The sequence below is a fragment of the Crinia signifera genome, chromosome 2, assembly GCF_055691185.1.
Source record: "Crinia signifera chromosome 2, ASM5569118v1, whole genome shotgun sequence".
NCBI lineage: Eukaryota > Metazoa > Chordata > Amphibia > Anura > Myobatrachidae > Crinia > Crinia signifera.
Window position 1 is genome coordinate 315,723,317 of NC_139218.1, and position 10,214 is coordinate 315,733,530.

General features: G+C 40.9%; 1 protein-coding gene across 1 annotated transcript in view; it reads left to right on the forward strand.

Annotated features, from left to right (window-relative positions):
* Window positions 1-5,756, forward strand: part of ACVR1B (activin A receptor type 1B) — a 50,136-nt gene extending 44,380 nt beyond the window's left edge. The window contains exons 8-9 of the mRNA XM_083169017.1: window positions 409-539; window positions 891-5,756. Of these exons, the coding sequence (XP_083025143.1) occupies window positions 409-539; window positions 891-1,016 (257 nt within the window). The 3' untranslated portion in view covers window positions 1,017-5,756. The remainder of the gene's footprint in view (window positions 1-408; window positions 540-890) is intronic.
* Window positions 5,757-10,214: the final 4,458 nt, after the last annotated feature.

The following is a 10,214-nucleotide window of genomic DNA, read 5'->3' on the forward strand; positions in this document are numbered from 1 at the left end:
CAGTTTTTTTTTGCGGGATGAATAGTGACCTGCATCAATATTTCCTTTCCTCCATTTGAATACTTCTTAAATCTAACGGGACTACTTACCTCTTCTCACCTGTCAATGGGAATCTGTAATTGACAGCTATGTTCTTAGATTATTGCTGCTCAAAAAGGTGCATAGTGTCCATGCCACTGTTAATAACGTAGACTTGAGCATTAAGACCAACTGCTGTTGACCCTATTTTTTATTTTTTATTCCCTTCATCCTTTTTGATAGAGATGACTTTGACTGCCCTTTGTAATGGATTTCATGCAGGAACAATTAGTTTAGGACACTGATAACACATTGGCCATTTACAAAGCTATCTGTTGTCCCATATGTTAGTATTGTTTTAATGATGGGAAATTTTGTTTTTATTTTCAGGGTTCCATGAGGAGTATCAGCTTCCATACTATGATCTTGTGCCATCTGATCCATCTATTGAGGAAATGCGAAAAGTAGTATGCGACCAGAAGTTACGGCCTAACATACCCAACTGGTGGCAAAGTTATGAGGTAAAACCTTATCCAGATAAGTGGATGCATTTCTGTCAAGAGCCATGGATTTACAGTCCTTTTATAGAATTCTCTCTGACAATAATTTTGGCCTTTGAGAGTAGCTGCAGGGTAAAGTGAATTATGTGGAAACCCAACCATTTCTGTGAGTTTCCTTAATTCAGTTTTGAAGAATTTTATTTAGGATGCAATATTTTTGCCCAATAGATAGGGTTTATGGTCTATAGTGGTGTCTGCTGCTCTCATACTAGAACAGTTAAAGTTAACAGACAAAAATTTGTTGTAAATAATAAAAAAAAGGAATAAAATGTTTACTGTTTTTTTTTTTTTTTTTTTTGCTTTTCTGACCAGGCTCTTCGGGTAATGGGGAAGATGATGAGAGAGTGCTGGTACTCCAATGGGGCAGCTCGCTTGACGGCTCTCCGCATTAAGAAAACACTGTCACAGCTGAGCATACAGGAAGATGTGAAGATCTAATGCCGTTACCAATGCTCCTGAGAAAATGTGGAAAAAATCATACAAGCTGCCATGATGTAGTAAATAAGTATGAGGCCTACCTCAACGTTTCTTCCCAGACAACTGCCAGTTGAACAATGGGACCTTCTTGGTCACAATGGAAGAGAACAGCACACTAAATTAATTATAGGTTTGGGTCTGAAACAGAAACCTTTTTTTATTTTTATTTTTTTCCCTTTCGGATTTCCTTTTTTCTCAGCATGAAAATATGGAATCTGATTCAGGTGATTGCCGCATTGCCTGATTACCATGTTGGCTCCCCCTCTCTATCTGTGTAGGGTAAAGTCCTCGTCGCATACCTTGTACCAAGTGGTTCAGGATAAGGCCCAGGGAGCCAGATCATGCTCATCTACTGGTTCAGGTTGTAGTGAGCAAACTGAGCTTTCTCTCGGATTTACCTTCCACACAAACAAGGAGACTCCCATTCAAAGGATTGTGGTTTCACGATTCAGGCTTTGTACAGATTGACAATGGAGCTTGAAAGCAAACGCTACTATCCACATAGACCTGCGTCCATGCATGTGCAGGATTGTGTGTAGCTATTTTTTGACCTGTGTTTTTGTAGGTGCATACGTGTACATGTAAGCTTGTCTGCATGCGCCAATGTTAAGCTCCATGTTTTTGAGGTGTCGGTATGTAGATCACCACCTGAGTGACACTTCATGTAAAGTTTGCATACAGGGCCACTTGTCACCTTCGTGTTTTTTTTTGCAAAAACAAAGCCCAAAATCTAAGCTTGTTTAATCATAACACTAACCATCCGCTTTCCTGAAAGAATAGATTCATGCTGGCAAAAACCTATTGGCAATAGTATTGTTTCAATAACAGACCCTCAGCTTGCGCTGTCCGAGTGGATTTGAAGCGAGGAGGACAACCTGCAAAAACCCATCATCGTTTGTAAATTAATCTCAGGTGTCAAGCATTTGCCAACAGCAGGGATTTTAGATGTTTGTGCTCATTAACTAGTCCGGCATTGGATGGTGTCGGTGGTTTCTTACCTGCCTCCTGGAGGAACTGAAAAGAAAGTGAGCTTTGTCTGCCGGTGCAGACCAGCGAAGACTACGCCGGTCTCCCAAGCCAGGCTCCAGCAAGCGGCAGATTGGAAGCAGGGTTTGAAATCGAGTGGCATCACATTTTATTACAGGATCTTAGTTGAATGGGAGAATTATTTTGGTTCAGCATCTACAGTACAATAACTATGAAGCCATAACTTTTAACTGGAGTGTTTGTTTTGTTTTCTCTGTGATTATTGTTTTACAATATATGGGAGGGTCTGGGAGAGATGGGATTTTAACATTTTTTAAGTATTTTAATTCTTTGTAAAAAAGAGAAACAACAAAAAAAAATCTTAATCTCTATATATAAATATATACACACACATACATAAGTATAAATATTACCTCTCAGTTTATTTGTTTGTATGGAGATCACAACAAAACCAAATGCGCCAAGCTATATTTACACTGGAACTATTTGTACTTGTACATGAAATTTTTCTTCTAGACGCTGGATTGGTCCTCATGGTTACATGTCACGTTTTTATAATGCCATGTTGTCATTGTCTGTTTCTTCAGGTGTACACCATTTTTACTGTGTGTATCCTTCAGGGGTTTTAGTGATGTGTCCAAAGTTATATAAATATATATATATTCTTTTTCTGCTTTCTGTGCAGAACTGTTAATAAACTCCCACTTATCTTGTCTGAGGTGATTCTTCGCCTCACACAGCTCACTAACATAGTAATGTGGAGCTGGCTTGTGCATTATTGGGGTGTATGTAAACATAAATGTTTTGGGGGAGGGGGTTGGTCTGTGTCAGTTGAGCTGTTGTATTTGTGTAAAGCATTTGCCATTATTCTAATACTGCTGTGCAATTTCAGATGAAACATTTACACACATATATGCAACATACCATCTTCCTCAGTTTAGTTTGGTGACGCTCTTTGGGAGCATTCGATAGGCCGGCATTGCCTATTGAAAGGTACTTTGGAAGCCATTTTGGTTACAGCAGGGAAAGAGGTTTTTTTTTTCGCCTGACACGTAGGCTTATTTATTAATATAGTGCAGTGCGCTGTGACCCATTGCAACCAATCAGGGTAGATTTGCCTAGCAGTTTATCAAATGAAAGTTGACAGATGATGAATGATATTTGGGCACATTGCACTATATTCCTAAATATGGCCCGTTGATTTAAGATGATATTGGCATATTATGAGCGCAATGAAGGTAAAATTATTCTTGCTGCAAAGCTTTCATAACCTAACACTGAACTGTGCAACGTGTTCTAGTCCTGTCACTAGCGACATGGCATCAAACTCAAAGACTGGTAATTACCAACCAAAGTAGATGCTCTGTAGATATACACTTGCACAGTAGTAGCACCTAATGCATTACATGACAAAAGAATTGTGCCCGGCCACACCGTTGTGGCTACAGTTTGGCATTAACGAAAGAACACATGTTCTGTAACTTTATTTTTATAGATGACTGAATGTTCTCTGCCGACTTAACTTCTTTATTGGTTAAATCTTCCTTGACTTGGAGGTCTGAGATGCACAACCAAGGCTGCTTACGTTTGCTCTGTTTAGGCCAACTTTGTGTGCCAACCCTCCTGTCAGCAAGAGTTCTAGCCACCATATTACAGTGTCTTACGCCATAAGCAGGTTCTTTATCACCTCTAGATTTTTTTTTTTTTACTTTTTTAAATCTCAGTGGATATGCTAAACTTACATTATCATTTAGAAGGCCACCCAGCCAACAATTATAAACATTTCTTCCATTGCTTGGTCACCTCCATTCAGTGCCTGTAGCGGAAGCTAGATCATACTGGGCAATGCAACCATCCAGCTATGTTTTGAGGTATAGTTTTACCTTTTGTTGACACAATCTTCACTGTTCTAAGTAACAGGCACTAATCTTCCTGGACAGTTTTCGAGGTATTTATATTTTAATTTTATTTGTCCAAAAGGATACGTGCCATGTTCCCCTATTACAAATCATCTCACCTGCATCCATATGGGCTTTCATTTGATCACAAAATGCATTAACTTCTTTAACCACTACATTAATTATTGAGGGGTAACCTCTACTGTTTTTCTCTTGAATATCAATGTGGACTTATTCATCTCAGACTGCTGTGGATTTTTTTTAAAGCAAAATATTGATTTGTTCACCTTTCAGTGAAATAAGGGCCCTTTTTTTTATTTTATGTACATATGGTGACTATTTTCTAGCTTTCGGCTGATTGGTAGTTTTAGGCCATAAGCACATAATTTAGTGGTGGTAGAATCACTTTTTAAGTTGAACTGTAGCATGTATTCTAATCATTTTCTCAGGATGTCCGAAAAAAAAAAAATGTTTTACAGTAATCAGAAGATTAGGTACATAATCAACAGGGACAGCAACGCTTCTCATGACTTGTATTGTCTGCTCAAATCTGCTGTATCAAAAGGGTTTTACACATAACTTCCCTTTTTCTGAAGCAGTTGGGTATACACTGAATTTTATGATTGATGGACCGGTGTACATACTGTACATGTATGGAGTCTTTTATCCAGTTACACGCTAGTCAAAAAGTTCCAAAAAAACTAAAAGGAACGATGGGAAAACTTACAATCATAACTGCTGCTGGGAGATAATATTATATTTATATTTAATACAGTCACTGGGAGAAGCACTACGCAAGGTGTTTGGAATTGTGGAACAAGATGATCTTTTTAAAATGTGTTAATGGATTTTAGATCTGGAGCTCAAAATTTGTGTATATTATACAGAAAAACCTCAATTCTCAAATCTTCTGGATAAAAGATTCCACACATATTATGAAATTGAACATGTTTATCTTGAAAGTTACTTCGTTGTGACAACTAATTTGTGGACTGAACAATCATACTTGAGAAACTAGTGACATCACAGAGGGTTCTTAGTAAATTGAAAGGCCTATGAAAATGGCTGCCTTCAATGTGTCTTGACTGGAATCTTATTTCCAAGACCTTCGTAACTTACATCTGAATTGATGTCCGAGTTTAGAATTAATATTTTTGGGAGCCATCAGAGGTCTTCCACAGTTTTACTGCCCTTGATCTTAAAGATAGTAACGTGCAAAATAGTCATCCCTTATAGACTAAATCAAAAGTTTGCTTACTTTGAATGTACGTATATGCACCAAACCTTTTAATAATATTTTGCCAAATCCTGGCAAACTTGTGATTTATGTAGCTGGGCGGCCTTTTTTTTTTATATTCATTTTATTTTTACTGATATAGATATATATGGCTCATACCTTTTTTTTTTTTTTTTCGAATTCAGCTCAATTCAGGTGATAATTATCTTCTGACGGTAATATGAACATGTTCATTTTCTGGTATAGATAGCCAATATCAATCATAACATGCAGTGAAGAGCTATTGGTTTTTAAAGCAATCCTTCCAGAGCTGGAGAATGCCGTGATGAATTGTAGTCAGGTCCAGACATCACCTGCCGATCTGGCTTGGCAGTGTTGGCTCTAGAAGAGATGAGTTTGGTACTGCTCTTATCTACCAGGTTTTCAATGTATTGGAAAAGGACTGTAAAAGAACCACTTAGACACTTTACCTCCTCAGTATGCAAATGTAAATACTTGTATGATAGAAATTTTTTGTTAATATAAAAAAAAGCTGTCCAATTTCTGCTGTACATTAAAAATTTTGTTTTATTCATGTTACCTCTGTGTTTTCTTGTTTATATTTTCTAAATGTGTTTATAGTCTTCCACAGGTGGGCAGATTCATATATTTGCTAACAACGATACTTGTTTCCTAGCACGGCGCCCATCGCATACCATACTTAGTGGTATGCGATGCGATATTCATTTTTAATTAACAGGAGTGCTTGTACAATGAAATATCGCATAGCATTGCATGCCAGCAAATGGCATGCAATGCGATTTTTAATTGTACAAGCACCCTGATGGGTGCTTACAATGTTAAATGCACCCCCATTGGCAACGCCACCCCCACAATCAATGCCAACCCAAAGCGTGGCGAGCGCAGCGGTACGTGTCCTCCGACCTTTTCATACCCCCACTATCCACGTCGGCGTGGAGTTGATTTTAGATAGTGTGGCGAGCCCGAAGCGTGGCGAGCGGACGCGGAATACATGTAAAGTAATCAGTGCACTCACCACACGATCTAACATCAACTCCACGCCGACGTGGATAGTGGGGGTATGAAAAGGTCGGAGGACGCGTACCACCACCCCTCGCGGGCCTGCTTTGCTCGCCACGCTTCGGGTTGGCGTTGATATTGGGGGGTGGCGTTGCCAATGGGGGTGCATTTAACATTGAAAGCACCCATCAGGGTGCTTGTACAATGAAAAATCACATGCCGCTATATTGCATGCGATGCCTTGTGATTGTATAATATGTACTACGATCAAAATCGGGGGCTCCGTGCTAGGAAACCAGTACCCGAACAACCTCTTATATGAGATAGATATCTATTAGAAAAAATGTGAGAGCGTAATGATTGCATAGTTCACCTGCACATCCCCTCTTACCTTTTTTACTTTCCTCTGGTTGCTACTAATCTCTCCAACCACTGGGTTGGGGGTTGCCTCTGGGCTTCTCAATAATCAGCTGCTCAGCAGGCACTGGGTGCGGGAACCCTGAGACTGGAAGGTTCTGCTGAGAGTGGCAGCCGCCCAGTTGGTGTGTTTGACTGGTCGCATCATATGCATCCATGTCGGGGAAACCTCCGTTTTTTTTTTTTTTCTTTCTTCTGGGAAATAATTTGCCCTTTTGCTTTGTGTTATTCAGAAATGCAAAGTGTTCATCACATACTAAGTAGTTGCAGGGTATTGATACACAGTGCTCAATGTATTGTACTCAGTAGTGGGTAACACTTAGTATTTACCAGTACCTGTTAAGATATAGTGGGGCAGATGTATTAAGCTTTAACAAGAGATAAATCCAAGGGTGATAATAACAAGAGATAAATCCAAGGGTGATAAGGAGAGATAAACGTCCAGCCAATCTCCTGCTAACTGCCATGTTAAAGCCTATGTGTGAAAAAAGTCAGTAAGGAGCTGATTGGCTGGATGTTTATCTCTCCTTATCACCCTTGCATTTATCTCTTGTTACGGCTTAATACATCTGCCCCAGTGAGAGGTGCAAAACCAATTGTACCCAAAAGATAGGTGTTCACTTCATATCTGCTGCGCGCATGGTGATAGTATAGATGTATGTTATATATCTGGACAGCTGTTGTATGAAAGGAAATTGCATTGCTATGCCCAATTCCTACAATGCGGTGAAGATGGCCATGAGAGGCAAAAATGGTAAATTATCTGTAAGACAAACCCATACTTGGTAAGTCAGTGATGTTTCTTTATATGAAAACATACAGCAGTGGGACAAACTATAGGACAATTTGGCATGTGGCAGTTAATGGTGCCTTGAAGGTGTATACGAATAGGGAAGATTGCTTTTATATTGTAATATAATCTATGGCGAGCAGTTGTATACGAATAGGGAAGATTGCTTTTATATTGTAAAATAATCTATGGCGAGCTTTTGCTGCTATTTTTATTTATTTTTCACCTTTTCATTATTTTTCTTTAATTGAGTTCAAATGTAATAACCAAAAAACTTTTACTTTAGCTATTGATTACCTTCATTAATAATTCAGACCTGTGTAAGTCATTGATTTTAATGTCTAATAGAAACACGAGCAGAAGAATTACAGGCAGATGGCGCCAGCTCACTATACAGTCATTTTTTGTAACATTCTGGCATTATTCCTTGTGGCCAATTAATCACTGTGGACTCGGGTGTAACTTGATACTCGTAGGCCCCATAGCAGAAGTTTATAAGGGCCCTCTATTTAGCAACTGATGGTGATAAATGTATGTAAAACATATTACTTACACAGTAAAGATGGGCCCCCATCAGCTCTGGGCTCCATAGCAACTACACCCCTGCACCTATGGTAGTTACGCTTTTGACTGTGGTATTTTTAAATGAAAATCCTGAAAACCCACTTCCCTTACAATTGGTCATAACAACCCCAGCTCACTACTTTTTGAGTGATAATCCAGGTGAAATATTTAGAAAAACTTATTTTCAACCCAAGATCAGTAAAGGAGGCGACCAAGTAGGACCCAGCCGAGGATGCTACTTCTGCCATCCACATACAGCATACATCTAAATTATGATGAACAATAAATGGATGTGTTGGTTCAAAGACCGTATGGCAGATACGTTGGATAAGAGTAATGTGTTCAACAAAGAAACCTAAAATTATAATTGGAGGTAAAGTAACAGAGGGGGTAATTCTGATGTGTATGAAGTTGCCTAGCAACTGTGCAATTATGGGCAAAATGCATCAGAAGCCGGCTGTAGGCTGAAACTTACGTAAACTAGTTACTGGATTCAGGCAGCCATGTCCAGGTAATCTGTTTCTGACATGGCCTACAAAACAGGGTCAAATGGAGACCAGTGGTTCTCAACCTCGGTCCTCAGAACCCCTACACCAGGCATGTCCAAACTATGGCCCTCCAGCTGTTGTGAAATGTCAAGTCCCATCATGCATTGCCACAGTTTTGCTATTAGGGAATGCTAAAACTATGGCAAGGCATGCTGGGATGTGTAGTTTCACAACAGCTGGAGGGCCACAGTTTGGACATGCCTGCCCTACACAGTGCACGTTTTCCATGTCTCCACACAGAATCACAAGTGAAATAATTAGCTCCACCTGTGGTTCTTTTAAAATGAGTAATGAGTGCACATGCTGGGTGACCTACAGAATGTGAACTGTGTGGGGGTCTTGAGGACTGAAGGGGAGAACAACTGTCTTAAGCATACTTGCTGTTTTTTTTTTTTCTCCGGGAGAAGTCTGGAGAAGAGGCATGGCAGGGGGGCAGGACAGGCAGACGTCATCCAGCCCCATGACAGTCAAACAACGTAATTCGTGGGTCAGTGAATTGGGGGAGGGGCTCAAATGGTGCGATTCGCGTCATTTCAGCACCTCGCCACGGACCCGCAAAAAAACTGTAATTTTGTGCTGCAGGGAAGAGGGGTGCCTGGCCAATGCGGGAGGATTTCCCAGGGGGGGTGGGAGGGGGACCCGATTTTCGGGAGCTTCTCGGCAATTCCAGGAGGGTAGGCAAGCCTGGTCTTAAGCAGTTGGATGTTTTCCTTACGAGTGCCTTTGAGTCACAACCTGGAGTTCTTCAGAGCATCTTGCACATTATTCTAAACTTGTGGTCTAATTTGGAACTTAATGAGAAAATTATGGTGTTGTGTGTCTGTACAAGACCTGGAGCTGTAGAGTGAAAATCATCTTTCAGAATACATCTCAAATTGAGGAGCACCATAAATGTCAGAATAATTTCTTCTACGATCCCCATGGCAGCCATAACACTGGGATGTTCCCTTCCCCCATAGAATTAGACAGGATAATTTTTCTCTAGGACCGCCCACCTTGGGGGTATAATAGCCTCCTCTTCCTCCTCCTCCATGTCTTTTTTCCTGTCTCCGTTAGAGTTAGGACAGAGTAGGCTGTTATGTTTGTTTAAGCAGGGTTACCTCACGCAGCATGGAGCTGAAGGGGTGGCTCCCCGGGGAGAAGAAGTGTCTAACTAGCTGTAGCTATGTTAGTACAATGGTTCCTGCCTGTATACAACGATGGTATGTGAATAATGGAAGTCTCACGTGCGAGCGGAGGTACCTGTAGTGAGTATGGCTCAGGACGCCAGCGGAGTTCTTGCGGCATAGAAGAAGCTGTGTGCACGCTCCACGTGGAGTGATTGCAGACCGGCTGGAAGCCGCGTCTGCACACTCCGGATAAATCAGGCAGACGGGGCGGAAGTGTGCGCGCGCGTCACTTCCGCCTGAGACGCCGGGAGAGGGGCGGTAAATGCTTCCCCAAGGAAACAAGGGGAAGCATATTGGTTCCGCTCGGCCATCCTGAACGGAGGTGAACCAGGGAACCTAGGGTTAAGGCGCCATATTTAAAGACGCAATGGACAGCGTGCCTTACACTGATCTCAGTGCCTGGCTGTCTGACTGCTGCTGTGCATAATGGATGAGCCTTCTCCCCAAAAGCTGGATAATGCCCCTCAGAGGTAAGCCCTTGGTTTTTGTGGGCATTAGATGTTTTTATTTGTAGCATGTTACTACAGAA